The 17,374-nt window shown below is 40.8% G+C and overlaps 1 protein-coding gene across 1 annotated transcript; it reads left to right on the top strand.

The window, feature by feature from the left end:
• Positions 1 to 147: 147 nt before the first annotated feature.
• On the top strand, positions 148 to 10,404 carry CDC45 (cell division cycle 45). The gene is made up of 19 exons (XM_050318488.1): positions 148 to 201; positions 1,380 to 1,439; positions 1,715 to 1,807; positions 2,249 to 2,386; positions 2,979 to 3,122; positions 3,566 to 3,621; positions 4,202 to 4,250; positions 4,853 to 4,914; positions 5,267 to 5,317; positions 5,803 to 5,922; positions 6,466 to 6,597; positions 6,995 to 7,093; positions 7,344 to 7,505; positions 7,703 to 7,841; positions 8,205 to 8,288; positions 8,762 to 8,880; positions 9,341 to 9,417; positions 9,843 to 9,909; positions 10,214 to 10,404. The coding sequence occupies exons 1-18, from the start codon at positions 151 to 153 to the stop codon at positions 9,905 to 9,907; spliced, it is 1,701 nt and encodes a 566-aa protein (XP_050174445.1). The 5' UTR covers positions 148 to 150; the 3' UTR covers positions 9,908 to 9,909; positions 10,214 to 10,404.
• Positions 10,405 to 17,374: the final 6,970 nt, after the last annotated feature.

Here is a 17,374-nt window from a genome sequence, read left to right as displayed (position 1 = left end):
CATTGGCCAGTGTCGTGAGGCGCCGACCAATGGGGCGCAGGGCTGGTTGGCGCGCAGTTTGAGCGGGGCCGGCCCGGGAGCGGCGCTGGTGCTCCCTCATTCCCGCCGCTCCCTCATTCCCGCCGCTCCTTCCCGCTCCTCCTTCCCGCCATGTTCATCTCCGACTGCCGCCGGGAATTCTACGATGTGATCGTCACCCAGGTGCGGGTGATGGGCCGCGACTGGGGGCGGGGGGCTCCCCCCCCCTTCCTCAGGGCTCTCTCTTTCTCTCCCTCCGGGCTCTCTCTTTCTCCCCTCAGGGCTCTCTCTCTCTCCTCGGGGTCCCGCGGTTCGCTCCCCTCACGGAGCGGGGCGGTGCGGGCTGTCCCGGCGCTGAGGCGGCTCTGAGGCGCTCCGGGGGTCGGGGGCAGCGCCTCTCCCCCGGCTGGTAAACATCCCCGGGCAGTTTTCCCTTTCCCTGCCCTTGGAAACCCGACACAAAACCGCGCCAGCGCGGCGAGGGCTCGCCAGGGCTTTCCATTGCAGTGCTGCTCCCTCAGGAGTGCTCTGGTGTTCTGGATCTGGTGCTTAACCGTGATGTCTCTAAGCTGTTCTGTTTCTATTCTGTTTAACTGTTTTATTGTTGTTCACCCAGATTCCGTCATCTTTAGGGTTTCTGTTACAGGCTCGTTAGCAGGTCTGGTTGGCTGCTTTAATTTTTAACCCCTGTTTTGCTTAACTGCGTTCACAGCAGATTTGTACACCGAGGCAGTAAAGATTTGTTAGACAGGGGTTTGGCACTGCTGCCCGTGAACCTATATTATAGACTGTGCTAATGAAAGTATTTCTCTTGAATTCCCCAACTGTGAGCAAAATCTCAAAAAAAAAACCCCAACCCAAACCCCAACACAGCAACATCCTTTTCAAACAAAAACATCAAAACTGAAAACAACAAAAACCCAATCCACCAGTCAACCTTGATTTAGGCAACACAATTATTTCACACGTTGCCTTGCTCTTACTTTAGTAAGATTTTCTGTAGTCAAAGTTGTTCCAGATGCCATGCTGAAAACCAAGGCCTTTCTAGACACAATTAAAATAGTTGTAGGGATTGACTACTTGTGAAGCTTGAAACCAGTGAGTGATTCAGAGCAGCCTGAGTAGTTACATTTCCCTAAAGCAGCTGACGTATTTTGGGTATCCTTTGGAGTTTTTTGTTCATATTTACAGGGATCCAAACTGGTTAATTTTGGTTGCAGTGTCCATTCAGAAGCAATTCCATTTCATGCTTATAATGATATCTACCTAAATTTCTGGTCTCGCAGTGGTCTATGCATTTTATGTTCCAGCACATCAGATCTAACACCTGTATTAATATATTTGTTTTGTTCTTTTTGCAGCGTGTTCTTCTTCTTGTTGCTTCAGATGTTGATGCATTATGTGCTTGTAAAATACTCCAGGTAAGTTTTGGTTCATTATCACTGCAGTAAAAGAAAATATACCCTGGGATCCTTTTAACTGGTTTGAACCAGAGAAAGGGTAAAGGTTTAATCTGCTTTTGTAACTTACTTTTTCCATGAGTTATGACACGGAAAACTGGTGAGTCACACTCTGGGTTCCTGTAGATTTGGCATTTGGGATGTCTTTACTAGAAAGATTTGTGTGGGACAGAATTTGGCACTGTAGGAGAGGCTGTTCCCTTCAGCTCCCCTGACAGCCGCTTGCTTCCCTTCAGGCCCTGTTCCAGTGTGACCACGTGCAGTACACCCTGGTCCCAGTGTCTGGATGGCAGGAGCTGGAAACGGCCTTTCTCGAGCACAAAGACCAGGTGACAAAAGACAGGAAACCTTTTAAGCTGCAGCTCATCTTTTAAAGAGGGGCACTTCTTACCTTTTCCCATTTAACATGTCAGCTTTTAAACTGCTTGTTATTAATGGTTACCTCAAAACTGTGGTGACATTCTATCATACCAGTAACAAACTTGTTAAGTTCTTCATATCAGGTCAAACTAATGTGCTATAATTTTGATAGAGTCAAATTAGATTTGCATACCTTTTGAGATAAAAAGAGTGGTGGTATTGGATGTCCCCAAATTTGGTGTTTTGTCTTACAAAAAATTTCTGCTATGAAGACATCAAATATCAGAAAGCAAATACAAGTTTTGGTGATGATGAGTGTTTTGAAGGCTTTGTAAAGGTATTTTCAGTCTTCTATGTCCCCTGTTAATTTAAGTAACAAGGGGTTTTTTTTTCCTCCTTTTTTTTTCCAGTTCAAATACTTTGTTCTTATTAATTGTGGTGCCAATGTTGACCTCCTGGAAATCCTGCAGCCTGAAGAAGATACCTTTTTTTTTGTATGTGACAGCCACAGACCTATTAATGTAGTGAATGTTTACAATGACACACAGGTAAGGACTTTTCTTTCATGACAAAAACCTCCCCACAGTGTGCTGGTGAGTGGTGTAGGGCAAAACTGCTTCCAGCATTAGGTAGTAGGTCAGGAAGCAGCATTAATGAATGTTTGCAGTAGCAATGTACATGACCAGAAAAAAAACCCTGTTTTCTGTAGTAAAATCCATACTGTTAGCAGTGTGAGAGCTGTCAGTAGTAAACACAGATTACTCTTGGTGCTATAAATCAAGCTGCCATAAATCAGGGGATAAACATCCTCCAGAATGTAATATGTATTATCTCAGCATCTAGCAACACCTAGAATTCCAAGTATTAAACACAAATTATTTGATTTTAACAATCAAAAAAAAAGTAAAAATAATTCATCCAGTAATGCTGTAAAAAAAGGAATATGGTTTTTTTTACCCTTACTTTGTATAAATCAGTATGGTCTTTGTATTCAAAACCAATGTTTTTGATACTCTTGGAATTATAAAATGACATTATAAAATAAAAATGAATTTTTAGTTTCTCTTAGTAAGAATACTGAAGTATTCTCATATGTCATTTAAGATGTTTTACTCCCTAACTACATTTTTTTCTTGCTAGATTAAGCTGTTAGTCAAGCAGGATGATGATCTCGATGTTCCTGCTTATGATGATATCTTCAGAGATGAAGAGGAGGAAGAAGAGGATTCAGAGGAGGAAAGTGAGGGGTCAGAACCTTCAGACAAACGCAGACGTTTTGAAGAGGTGTGTTTCTGCTACTTTGTTGTGAAAATAAAGAAAACAAAACTGTTAAAACTTATACTTTGCATCAAACACTTGTAGTTCACTTTAAAAATTGTGTTCCACTAGATCACAAATTCAAGTGCATGATCTAAAAATAATCAGGTAGAGTTTCACATATAACAAAGGTTTATTTATCTGAACTGCACAGAAATATTTTCTCCTAACACAAAAAGATGTTTTGAATTTGATTATGCTTAATGACTTCTTACAACTGTGTTCCTTGGAAAAATATTTGATACTAACACTTCTCTCATGAGATGTTGTTCATAGCAATATTCTTTCTTTTAATAATTCTTTTAAAAAGTTTTTTATAATGAATACCTTAATTACATTTTTTAATTAAGATTTAATCATTAAAGTGTCTAGATGCTAACCTAGCTTTTACCATCCCAATTAATTCACAGGATGTGATAGAGAGGACAATGAGAAGGCGACAAAGGCGAGAATGGGAAGCGCGCAGGTGTGCTGACTGGTTTTTATGTTGCTTGTACCTCTTTGTCTTAATCTTTGACCGGAATCTTGTTAGGAATGCAAACATATGATCCCAAGCTGTGATTTGCAAGATGCTTTAGTTCTAGTTTTGTTCAGAAAGCTGAGAGGGATATTTACTGTATAAAACTAAAATGTTTAGATGAAGGACGTTGTAAATAGTAATTTAAAATTTGAGTAGCAATAGGTGCATTGCTTCACTGAAATAGCTGTGGTATTCTTATCTTGCCTGTCCTAGGGTGAAGTCTGTGCTTCTGTCTTCTTTTACAATCTCATTAATAGGAACAGGCAGGAGCAAATCAGATAAAATGGGCTTTGAGGAATAATGATTTAATAAATTTTTCCTTTTGCTTTATGGGTACATTTCAGAGTGGTTTCCACGTTATTACTGGAGTCTGTTTGCCTTGCACAATTTCTAGCCCGAGTTTAATTTCTTTCATTGCTAAAATGAATCTGAGATATTATTCACAACTCTGGACTTATATTTTCAATTGGATCCAATGACCAGTTCATCCTTTAGTCAAATGTGTTGTTTTTTCTCCCCTTTTTAGACGAGAAATTCTCTTTGATTATGAGCAGTATGAATACCATGGGACCTCAGTAAGTATAAACTCTTTGTTTGCCATAAAAACCCGAGGTGACAATGTAAAGGTAACTGGACAATATCTGAGGTTATAATTACCTATTACAACTATATAATTATCTAATAATAATGTGCAATAGAATATTGTTACATTTTGTTATTTTTGTATATATATATATAAGTGGTTTAACTTAGTTTAATGTTTTCTGGTGGATTTTTAGGTCTTGACAAAAGTATCTATCTCTGTACAAGATACTTTCACAAAAAGACCTGAACATGTAAGGGACTTGTTTGTCTTTCAAAGTTCAGGATATCCCATACATGGCACTTGGGACATCAAACTTCCTTATGTTGTTCCTTATGTTGTTTGGCCTTTGATTGTTTTTATATTTTGTTAAGTGTTTGCTTTGTATATAATACAGGTTCACAGAGCTCTCTGAAACATTTTGCTTTCTCCTTAGTATCTTAGTAAGACCCTGGCAGATTGTCAGACTCCAGCGTGATTCCTAGAGCTTTAATAACATGCTAAAACTTGGCAAATTCACCTGTGTTCTGTCTGTTTAATGAAGTGAGAATCCTGTGACTGTTCATGCTGTCTTTTTGCTTTCCCCCCTTGCAGTCTGCGATGGTGATGTTTGATCTGGCGTGGATGATGTCTAAGGACTTGAACGACATGTTGTGGTATGTTCCCCTCATCCTTTTCCAGAGAGGCTGGCAGCTTAAACCCGTAGCAAAGACGGGCAGGATTGCCCAGAATTACTCAGCTTGTGTGAGTGAATGCACATCTTCAACTAGAGGTCACTTCTGTGTCAGTGAATAACAAGCAGCAAGATGCTGTAGGTGCTACGTGTGTACGACTGCTAGAGAGGGAACAACAGTACACAGCTTTGCTAGGAGCTTCTGGGTACTGGTGCTGAACAGTGTTTCTGGTTTTTCTGTTACACACTTAGAGGGTTAAATATAACATACTATATTGGAATATTTGTTGCTTTAACCTTTTTTTTCCTGTTCCTTTTTTCCCAAATAATTTTAGGTGGGCTATTGTTGGCCTTACGGATCAATGGGTCCAAGATAAAATCACTCAGTAAGGAAGATTTTTTAATTTATATTTATTATTATTTCTTATTTATTTGTCTACCTTCTAAAATTTTGGGTTTGGGAGTAACTAATAGCAATTAGTAGAGATCGGGAAACCTAAGGGAATAAGTATTTTCTACTATTTAGAATTTTAAAACCAACTTTATTTTCCACAAAATTATAAAACAATCACTTCTGATCTGGGAAGAAATGGTGTTTAATAGTAGTTTACCTAAGTATGAACTTGATAGAGTTTTATTAAAGGGAAAAGCTTTTGTATGTTCTGTAACTTCCAGTCTCTCGGTCTGTCTCTCAGCATTGGGTTTGTTTGAGTTTCCATTGCCTGGGTATATGGCTGAACACTGGAAAACCATCCTTTAGCAAGCTGGGGGGTGAGATGTTTTCATGCTGCTGACTGTACCAAACATTTTCTCGTACTCAAGAACAAAATTCCCCAGAAGAGTGTGAAGTGAGGGCTTTGTTGTCGTTTAGGATGAAGTACGTGACGGACATCGGGACCCTGCAGCGCCACGTGTCCCGCCACAACCACCGCAACGAGGACGAGGAGAACTCCCTGTCCATCGACTGCACCAGGATAGCCTTTGAGTACGAGTATCCTTGCCCAGGGCTGGGGAGCTGCACCCTGCCCATGTGCTGAGCCCCTCTGGAGGTTCGATCCAGGGAAAAAAACCCCTGCCCCGGCTCTGCTGCTGAGAGGCAATCCCAATATCCCTGCCCCATCCCTGCTGCTGAGAGGCAATCCCAATATCCCTGCCCCGCCCCTGCTGCTGAGAGGCAATCCCAATATCCCTGCCCTGGCTCTACTGCTGACAGGCAATCCCAATATCCCTGCTCCGTCCCTGCTGCTGAGAGGCAATCCCAATATCCCTGCCCCGTCCCTGCTGCTGAGAGGCAATCCCAATATCCCTGCCCTGGCTCTGCTGCTGAGAGGCAGTTACAACAAATGGAGATTTGAATGCTTTGTTGGATGTGAATCCTTCTGTTACATCACCTGCAGCTTCTCACTGCATTTCTTGTAGCACAGAGACGTGACATGTGAGGGCAACTGAATACTTAACCACAACTTGTGGAGTTTTGTTGGTGTTTGTAGCCTCAAATGACTGTTTATAGTTATTTGCCCTAATTCCTGCCCAGTCTGCGCCTGGCCCTGTATCAGCACTGGTCTCTTTACGAAAGTCTCTGTAATACCTCATACACCTCTGCTAGACTTAAGCTTTGGTCTGTACAAGGGCAGAAGAGGCTCCAGGAGTTTTTGGCTGACATGGGGTGAGTTATAAAAATCTGTATCTTGATTAAAGGATCATTTTTTCAATGAATTATGGGAAAATATTCAGCATATAGCTCATAAATAGTCAACTTGTTAGTTTTTAAATGATTGTGGGGCTCTGAGTAGGTGGCAGTGTCTCTTTGAGTTGAGTGAGGCAGTTGTCTGTTGGTTTACAAGCAATACTTCAGCTCTATGCATGGAATGGCAGGTTGGCAAGTAACCTCTGCTTTCTCACATCTGCCTTTTAAGGACTAAAGAAAAATTAATGCAAACAAGTTTTGTCAGACTTAAGGTTGCTAAATTATCTAATAATTAAGAAAATATTATCAAAAAACAAGGCAAACTATTTTTTCCTCTGGCATGCCTATTCACATATTTTTTTCCTTCTCTTTTTAGTTTGCCTTTGAAGCAAGTGAAACAGAAATTTAATTCCATGGACATATCTTTGAAAGAAAATCTTCGGGAAATGATTGAAGAATCTGCAAACAAATTTGGGTAAATTGTTTTAAATACAGAGGTTTTATTTGAAAATACTTTTCAATTAAGTTCAAATATTTTTGCATGAAGAAGTTCCAACATCTTGTTTTTAAAAAATACAGTTCTTTGATTGACAAAGTAACACTGGGCTCATTGCAAATGTTAGGGTGAGATTTGTCTTCATGCTCTTAATGTTGGCCAGCTGTCTCCTCAGTATGCTAATACTGACAATGTTAATGAACTTTCCTGGGTTTATTTCATTTTGCAGAATGAAAGATTTAAGAGTTCAGACCTTCAGCATTCACTTTGGCTTTAAGAACAAGTTCTCGGCAAGTGATATAGTTTATGCAACAACTTCTCTCATGGAGAATATAGAGAAAGAGGGGCCTGAAACAACTAATTTCATTAAAGCTTTGGACAGTCTCTCCAGGTACTGAAAATATGTCTCTTCATTCTTTTGCAATTTTATTTAGGGAACGTGGACTGTGTATCTCAAATCTGCATTGTTGCTTCATAAGCTATTAAAGAAAAGTCCAATTATCTCTGTGAATAGTGTTTAGATTTCATTTTTGTGTGACAAGCTTTATTCTTATAAGGACATGTCTATTTTTGTGCTTTCTGTTGCAGGGGTAACCTGGACAAGCTGCACCAAGGGCTGGACCTGGCCAAGAAGCAGCTCCGTGCCATCCAGCAGACAGTGGCCAGCTGTATTTGCACCAACCTCGTCATTTCTCAGGGGCCATTTCTCTACTGTTGCCTCATGGAGGTCAGCATTCTATATTCAGCTGCTCATTTGACTCTCCTTTTTGTCTCTATCATCCTTGAATAACACTTTTCCTAACTGCTAATTCCATAGGAATTACTGGGAGAAAGAACCTGTTTCATATCCTGTGCTGTGCTCTGATGGGTCAACACTGACATCTGCTCTGAACTTCCCAAAGGAAGAACCAGCCCTCACAAGGGGGGAGGGATCACTGCAAAGCTGGGGGAGTCCAAACTCCTGGGTTGTGATGGTTCTTGTAATGTTCCTTGAGCCACACAAAGCTTCTAGACTTGTCAGTAGATAGTAAAATTATATAGGTGTAAGAATCATCTTGTACTGCAATTGAAATAATTCCTCTTTTCCTAGGGCACACCAGATGTGAAACTGTTTTCCAAACCTGTGTCTCTGTGCCTGCTTAGCAAAAACTTACTCAAGTCATTTGTTTGCTCTGTAAGTAAATTAAAATCTTTTGACTCACAAACTTCTGGCCAGTGTAGTAGTTACTGTTGTGTTGGATACTTGCAGTTGATTATTAGAAACATAATATGAAAATATTAATAATGTTTTTCTGCTAATTGATTGTATAATTTTGGCATATCTGTACATGCTGCTCTAGGAAAGATACCTATCTGGGAGACTTCACAGCATTAGGGAGAGTTTTCATTGCTGAGATAATCACAGTCTAAATCTTTGTGTAATTTTCTGAGTTTCGAGGGACACATCACTGAAATTTCTATTGGTCCTTAAAGTGACTTTTGCTGGAAAGCAGAAGGGGATTAAGAGATCTTGTAAAGAAACCACCTTCAGTTGAACTCATTACAGCTACACCCTTACATGAATGCCTGTAGTACCATCTCATGTGGAGAGTTGATACTAAATTGGTTCCTGAGCTTTGTCTAACAAAGAGGCTTTCTGACCTGCAGACAAAAAACAAGCGCTGCAAACTGCTGCCCCTGGTCATGGCTGCACCCATGGATGTGGAGCAGGGAACTGTGATCATGGTGGGCATCCCTCCAGAGACAGAGAGCTCGGACAAGAAGAAGTAAGCACAATGTTTATAAGTTCTTACTAAAGGTTATCCCAAGAGTTTTCCTGTCTCTGAGGCAAATGTATCTTTCCTGTATCTACTTAACATTTTTTTTGTTGACTTGAATCGTCAAGAAGAGCACGTCTTTTGCATACACCGTGCACGAGATCCTTTGACAGAGGATACAGGTCTTCAGGACCTTCCTTGCAAGGTGGTTTTTTTCCCCTCCCTCTTAAAAGAGGGAAATAATTGACTAAAAGAGGCAAATAGTTCGCTATGTGGCCCATGGCTTCATTTCTAAAATGTAAAGATTTAAAGATGTAAAGATTTTTGCACGCGCATAAGCAAGGTGTGTGTTGAATACACAGCACCTGAGGCACGTCTAGAAGCTGTTTTCAGCTCTCAGCAAGGAAAAGGTTCCACATTCCTACCTCAGTAAATACATCCTTTTCCATAATGCTTGTCTGTGTTCCAGCTTTTTCGGGAGGGCCTTTGAGAAGGCTGCAGACAGCACCAGCTCCAGGACGCTGCACAACCACTTCGACATGTCGAGTGAGTATCCCTGCCCCAGGGGGCACTGCTGGCTCGGCGAGCTTACCTGTGAGGGGGGTTATGTTCAGCAGCCAAACCACCTGTGGTATTGATGAGACACGCATTTGCCCACCTTTGTACATGCTTACAAAAGAGGCAGTTTTTAACATGTGTTTATGTAGGTGTGGGGAACACAAAAAGAAACATGCTGAGATTTAAAAAGTGCCTGCTGTATTGTGTAATGAGCACCTAGAAATCAGAGCTTGCTGAAGTCTAAACACAAAATCGTGTGCTTTAGTTTTGTCCAAGTAAATAGGTTTTCTTTCTCCTTCTTAAAGTTGAGTAAGAATATAAATTAGTATACTCAGGATTATTGTTCTTCAAATGTGACATCTGGCATATAATTCAGTTGTTTGCATCTTGTAATAAAATGTTTCGTATTCTAGTAATTGAATTGAAAACAGAAGATCGGAGCAAGTTCCTGGATGCCCTCATTTCCCTCTTGTCCTAATGGTAAGACACTATAAGGAGGATTAATTAAAAAATAAGTTACAGTTCAAGCTAGTAACCTGTAGAATATTCTTCTTTCACAGTGTTAAGGTTGTAGCCTATGCCAGTGTGTGATTTTTCTCTGGAACAGAGATGGAGATATGAGTCTGTCTGTAGGTGTGACTGTTAGTACACGGTGAACACTAGTTCGAGGCTGTTTGTTACACACAGAGTCATGCATGGCTTCCAAGATTTCTACCCCCATGTGTTTCTCTCTTTGCACTTTGACTGCTGATGGTTTCCTTTGGTCTCTGCCCTCGTTACACAGTGGTGCTCTTTGGCTCCTAGTGCTGGACGCTGAGGATCAGACCCTCCGCAGTTGTTTGGGATGTTCCAAAGTTCCTGGTGCTGCACTTGTGATGGATCTTGCTTTATCTTAGGAACTGGTACAGGCCTGGACTGTTGTTTTTATGCCTCTTGGGAGGTCAAAAGGATTTTGACCTCAGCACTCAGATATTGAACACTTCATTTTCTGAACATCCACCCCCATAAGGGGTGTTCGTAAATAGGACATCTGTTTGTCAAACTTGCTTTTATTAGTAGCCGTGCTCCTGTGACGTTTAGTTGTTGATTAACAATGAAAATAGGTTTTGAAGAAGTTCCATATTTATATTACCATTCAAATGTGCTTTTAAAATTGGCTTGAATGCTTTTTATTTTTTAAATGAACTATTTGACTCTACCTGAAATTCTAGAATGTTGAAACAGGTTTTTAGTACCATCAGGTTGAAGTCTTGTAGTTTAATGAAAAGAATTGTCTGGTGAGAAAAGTTCTAAGATTTTAGGGCTTTTAAAATCCAAATACCAAGTAACTGCCAAATACCCAATGCAAAATTTGAGGATTTCCAGTGTTAATAAAGCCTTTTTAGTCATGCATTGTGATAGTGTATTGTCACTTGTAGCCTGACTTTGGGAATAATTTTCCTGGAAAGATCCTAAAGTACCATGATGATTCTGTAGCAATATAAATGTTGACAGCGTAGCTCATCCTGTTCCACAACAGATTTCATTGTACCTTGGTGATATGAAATGAAATGGCTTGTTGGCCTTAACCTGCTGTGCATTGGTGAGTGTGTAAATGTGTACATTTGGAATTCTTTTCTTCTTGCAATGTTTACTTGAATTCTCTGTGACCTCAATGTTTTCATGTATTATAAGGAATATATAAAGGTTATGCATCATTACATCAATTTTGTACATATTTTAATACAGATTAATTTAATATTACATGATTTAAATGTAGCCAACAGAAACCTAATTAAACTATATATTTTTATTCAAACAAAAGCTGAGCAAGCTATTACCTTTATCTTCTTATTTGGGGGTTGGTTTTCATTTTTTTTTCCTCTACCCTCTCTACAGAATCTGTGTGAACTCCTTCATCTCACCTCAGCAAATCTCTCATTGCTGTTGTTTGCCCTGTCCCTCTCCTGCAAGTTTATGCATCTACTCCATTCCCCTTTCAGGGCATGTCTGGGTTGTCCTGCTGTTGTGATGAACACAGATCTTGCCCGTGTTTGTGTGTTTTGGGACAGTTTTCATGCACATGCACCTTTTCTCCAGCATATCTCATGATGCTGGCAGGATGAGGAGTGGGAGCTGGTTTCTATGCTGGGATGTGTTGGCAATTGCTATACGGGCAGGGTCTCTGACCAAACAGATGTGTAACATGAAATATAAGCTTTCCTTGTCCCTCCTTTATTGTTTTTTCAGGAGTTTGCTGGTTTTTAAGGTTCTGTTTTCCCCAAGATTACTGGAAGTGCCAAGAATGCTTTTGCAAATTTTAGAATTGATCAGCTGTTGAACTGATCCCCAGGCCAACCAAATGTAGCCATAAATCAGTCAGGAATGTGGAATGCTGTGTGAAAAGAAAGTTATTCAATCTACATAGACACCTGAAGAAGTTTTTGCCAGTAGATAAAACTTTTGCATGTCAGCACTTTACAATATGTGCAATGAACCAGATGGTCCTTGTGCAGTTTGTTCTGTGCTATAGAATTTGTAGATTAAAATGTTAATATTACTTGGAGCATCATTGTATGAGGAAATTGAGGAGCAGTTCTGTTCAGCAGCAGTAACTTGGTTTGAGTGACCCACTGAAACTCTCGTTTCAGTGGTCATTTCTTACAGTTCAGTGCTGGACAGAGACTCTGCCAAGAACTCTTGACATCTCTTCATGAGGAGATAATTATGGGTTTGAGTGATTTTCCTGAACAGAAAATGTGGCTCTAACAAGTAATTTAAAAAAAAAATAGAGCACTAAGAAATCAAGGTAGCCTCCTAAATGTCCAGTGATATTCCACCTGTAGCCATGTCTGAATGCAAATAGAAACATTCCCTGGGGATTATACTGAAGCTGCAGAAACTCCTTCCACTGTGTTTGCTTGCTGTAATAGTAGCCTCCTAATCAGCTCTTCAAATTATTTCTGCACTGCTAATCTGCTTTAGAGAGCAATAAAAGTATGAAACAAATCCTTTGAAAGGTTTTAGGGTTTTTTTAGCAAAATAAAATAGTGAAAATCTTTAAATACCAAAGTACTGAACTAGCTGAACAAGCTGATTTATACCATTCCTGCTCAGTGATTCATGGCAGTTTTCTTTATGGGGTGATAAATTTAAACATAATTGAAATTGCACAGTAAGGACCTCATTTGGTTGGAATTAAAGTGATTCACTCCACAAAAGAATTGCAGTGACTTACTTACCTTGTCACGGTTACATAGTGGGTAAGAATTAACTCTTACCTTCTTTGCTATTTCTCTTTAGGAAATAAACCAGGAGAATTAAAGGATATTACAGTTTTCTTGTATGGAAGAGTCCCTGGGTGTGTGCCACTTGAAGCATGGCAATAACAGCCATGGGGGGAGGCCAGAGGGCCACTTAGTCTTGCAGCTATAATGTGCAAAGCAGGTGCTGGGCAAATGTATAGAAACAAAGCAGCTGCCTGTGCTGCTTCCTTCCAGAGACAAACAAGTGCTCTCCCAGTCCTTGTGCTCAAGGACGTCCTGAGCCAGGTGTGTTGCTGTGTATTTGGTAGCTGTCAGTGGTTATCTGTGAATCTGAATGACTTCCTCCAGATCCTTGCAAACCTCTGTGCAATATCTTTAGTGAGCAGATCTGCAGCCTGGCCAGAAACTGCATGAGAACCTACAACTTGTTAGTCCTTTTTCCAACCTGCTGACGTGGCTGCTGTGACACCAGCACCCTGCTTGGGACTGGTGATGGTCCCAAGAGTTGCTGGTTTGGGGTTTTTGTGCCATATGCATCACTTTACACTCAGCAGTACAGGAAGCAATCTGTTCCCTGGTGGTTATTTTTCCAAGTCAAAGCAAGAGCACGATTAGTCTGCTGCACAGAAAGACTGGTGGTAAAAAAACATGTAAGAAAAAAAAAATCCAGACTCTGCATCACTGAATGATACAGAAGTGTATGGAAAGAGTAAATTCTGATCATTTGGTGACATAAGATGGCAAAACCATTGAAAGAACTTAATGGTAATATAAGAATTAATAAATTTTTTTACAATTTTAGAACTGATATTTTTTTGGGGAAATTATTGTTTATGTTTTCCATGTTCTTGTTAATGAAAGTTAAAATCTCCATAATGATTTCTAAGCAAATTAATTTGTAAATGTTCGCTATTTTTACTTGCTACTGTAAAACTTGTTATAGAGGACAGAAAATATTCCTGTGTTGAATATTTGGAGATATTAGGGAGTTTTCCCTTGATCTAGAGGAGTATATATGTGTATCCTCAGATTGTCCTCTATGCAAAAATGTGGTTTATACTACAATAACGTAATAAAACACTACATCTTTCTAGGAGAGATCACTAATCACTAGACTGCAGGGCCTCAGTTTTAAGGTCTGAAAGAGGAAGTTTTAAAATCAAGTCTCTTTTGTAGGGGAGTTCTTTGAAGATGGCTTTGAGTTGAATTGGCCACTCAGGGTGTGCTGACTTGTAAAGGTGGGAGTAATACAGAGCAGGGTTTACTAAAAGGGAAGTGGAGTAATCACAGCTGAGGAGGAATCAAAACATAAAACCCCAGGACTGTTCTCAGAGCAGTAAACAACCTCATTTGCTTGCTGATTTTGTGTACACCTGTCAATCACCATGGGTTTGGTTCCCTCACAGAAGGAATATTCTTGAAAACATTCCTTTGGAAGGTCCTTTGTGGGTAAGTCTGGCTTGTCAGAGGGAAAGAAAGCAGTGAAATGTTTGTTCTCTAAACGGAAAAACTGAAGTCCCTCTTGGCTCTTGTGTACCATTGTTGGCTTCAAGGTGGTACTGAAAGTTCCCTTTGGATCAGATTCAAGGACTGAAAAAATGCTGCCCAGGGTGGAGTTTGAAAGTGCCACCTTTATGCACAAGCATTTGGGTTATAAACACTTTCTCAGCAGGAAATACTGCAGAACATTCACTAGGGAAAGCAAATTATGGGAACTTTTATTTCAGACTGGACTCTCCTTCTCTTCAAGCAATTGCATTGTGATTTTTGTCGTTAAGAAGGTGGCAGAATGAGAGAAGCAACACAAAGGTCAAACACATTCAAAGTAGGGAAGGGCTCCTTTACTCAGCTGTCTGCAAACTCCTGACATCCCCGAGTCTGACAGAGCAGTCTCTGACAGCGCTGCTGTGGGGCAGTCATTTGGACTCCCTCTGCCCCCAGGGCAGCTGTGGCTGCTGGGAGGCTCTCCTGGCACACCTTGGCATGCTGCCTGTTCCTGCCCCGTGTGTCTGGGCAGTGTAATGAGACAGTGCTCTGGTCATCTGATACCACAAGGAGCAGCCAGCACTCACTGCTCCGGGCTGCTTGCAATGAGCTGAAGGCTCAGGAGACTCCTCAAATCAGAGAGGGCTTCCCCGAGGAAACTCTGGGCAAGCCTAATCATACCTGCTAACCTAAGTCAAATGTATGCACAAGCTGTATCACAAGCTGTTCCAGTGCTGCATCTGGGTTTATCATATGACGAGATCTGGGCATTTTTTTATTCCTCAGTTCAACAACACTTCTCTAAGTCTTTGTCACTCACTAAACAACTGTAGATGACTTCTTAGGATATTCCTTCGTGTTAATAACTAGATTTGCCTGTGTTAGACAAGTACTGTGATATTCTCAGTCCTTTGTGGGTTTTTTCCCAACCAGTTTTAATTGAGGTTATACCTTCCTGGCCTTGCTCCCTGACGACAAGGGGTGCTGTCCTTTTAAATGGGTGAAGCGCTTAGAGTCATCTCTTCTCATTGCTGTAACTTGTCTGTGTTCTCAGTCCCTCTGGTGTCTCTTTCCACTGTTTAGCTCAGTGGAATTTACTTTCATTTAATCATTCATATGCAGCATGTCAGTGGAAAATCAGAGGTACCTGCCACTGAATTGGAAAGAATTCACAGGGACAGTCAGCTCTGGGTGTGTTTTTATTTGCTGAAAGAAGCCACCAAGGGGCTCCTGAAATAAGAATGCCATTAATAATGACCTGCTGTCTGATCTGAAAGTCTGGCTGGATCAGTAGCCTGTAAGGAATGGAAATGTAAAATGGTATTTTTTAAAGCATTGTTTGGTCAGTGCAGTAATTCAGGACTCAAAGAACAAGGCTGTGGGATACACATCAGGCTCTTACACTGTCTTATGGCAACTGCCTGCCATTAGCAGTCTGCCTGAATATTTGAGCTGTAGCTCTTTTTAAAGGATTGGTGCATTCCTTAGTATTTCTGTATTATGTTACACAGTGTTGCAGAACAGGAAGGAAAAATAAGTTCATTTTCAAATTGATGCAGAGTAGGATAAGTGGAGGCAGAGATAGGGGTATGACTCCCTTCTGTGGCTTGGGAAAAGCTGCTCTTTGGTGAGTTATAGGCTCCTTTTTGGTGGCTGTTATAAGGCATTTCAGAAGAAGGGAATAAACAGGACTTTAAGTCATTCCTCCAAGAGACTTGGTCTGTATTTTCAAAATACTGCCAAAGTAGGTCTAATCAGCATTGCATATTTTTAATATTAGAGGTAGCAATTAATCTTATAATACTGCAGGAATACCTACAATTATTCTGTTTCAAGGGATGATGTTGAGAAACCACTGGTCCTTTTGGGATCATGTTGGTTTGTGTCTGCTGTTACAGTTACCACAAACAGCTCTCCTGAGAAGTCCCAGGATCCGGGCTGGGGCAGTTGGCAGGACAAAGCTCTAAAGAGATGGTGAAGAATCTTCCTTTAAGAGGTGTGGCATTCTTGATCTGTGCAAGGACACGTGTCTCATGCCCAGGGAACAGCAGCATGCACTGGGGTTGAGCGTGCTCTGAGGTCTGAGCTGCCCTTGGGCCCCTCGCATGTTCCTCTGCTCAGACACGTGCACTGACCAAAATTTCCTCTCCCTATTGCACAGGATGATGTTCATCTTTAAAAAAATTACCATTGTAAGTGTTTGCCTGAGGCTGCTGGGTTTCCTTCAGTCTCCTTCAGTTTCCTTTTTAACTGCAAGTGTTACATCATATGGAAGCTGTTAAAATTAATAAACATTAAATAAGTAAAAAGAGATGCTCTCCAAACAGTTTTCTTCTGGGCTTTTCCAGTGGTAAACTGTCAAGTTCAAAGAAACTCGAAAGAGCCTTGGGCTACATCTGGCTGATCCCTAGGGTTGGGGCAGGTGTCTTGGGAGCTTTTGTTTACAGGATGGCAAGTTTGGGAAGCTGTTGCCCTGCAGTCTCAGGAGGCAAGCCTGCTCTCCAGGCTGCTCTTAGAGCACGGAGACAAATTCCTAAGGAAATGGAAATAAGATCTCGACCTGAACAGTTGCAGAACTGGTGCTGTAATATAATTCTGCAACCTGATGCTTTAGCTGGGAATTCTGGGATGAGGTTTGGTAGGTGCTGCACTGCACATACTGCCCTGCTCAGATAAATGCCTTCCAAACAGAGCTGGAGCTTGGTCAGTGCATTTCAATGCCCGTGTTTGACCGCCTCAATTAGATGTTCTAAATAGGTGAGATCAATATTCAGGTTTAATTTTAATCTAAAATGGAGGGTTCAGATAACTAGTACTAGACCAGTTCAACACTCAGTGCTCATAGTGGTGTCTTCCTTGGGAATTTTGTCACTAAAGGCAGTATCTGTCATTTCAAGCTTCACCTTCTCATTTGCCAAAATCTTCATGGCTGAAAACATTTCCAACTCTAAACACACAAAACCCAGTAGGTTCTTCATTATTTATAGCTGGTGTCAGTAAAATGCATTACTCTTTAGGTTAATGGCACTGCAAGTGTGTGCTATCAGAGCAGCACCACTTCTGGACTCTGTAAAAGCTACACTTTGAAAAATTAGGCACAATCCTTTCAAGACCTGTATGCAGTTTGTAAAGCACTCACAGTATTTCCCAGACATGTCTGCTCTAGGGAGGGAAAGTGTCCCCCTAAAGCATCCTGAGGACAAGCCAAACCATCC

This window comes from Myiozetetes cayanensis, unplaced genomic scaffold (genome assembly GCF_022539395.1).
Source record: "Myiozetetes cayanensis isolate MyiCay16 unplaced genomic scaffold, myiCay2020 scf21, whole genome shotgun sequence".
Taxonomy (NCBI): domain Eukaryota; kingdom Metazoa; phylum Chordata; class Aves; order Passeriformes; family Tyrannidae; genus Myiozetetes; species Myiozetetes cayanensis.
The sequence above is the reverse complement of the archived record's forward strand: the minus strand, read 5'-3'. Positions and strand labels throughout refer to the sequence as shown.

Excerpts from the sequence above, each read along its gene's own strand:
- CDC45 (XM_050318488.1), top strand. The coding sequence starts at position 151 with ATGTTCATCTCCGACTGCCGCCGGGAATTCTACGATGTGATCGTCACC. Across the intron at positions 5,318-5,802 it reads GTCCAAGATAAAATCACTCA|GATGAAGTACGTGACGGACA; the intron begins GTAAGGAAGATT and ends GTTGTCGTTTAG. Across the intron at positions 5,923-6,465 it reads AGGATAGCCTTTGAGTACGA|TCTGCGCCTGGCCCTGTATC; the intron begins GTATCCTTGCCC and ends ATTCCTGCCCAG.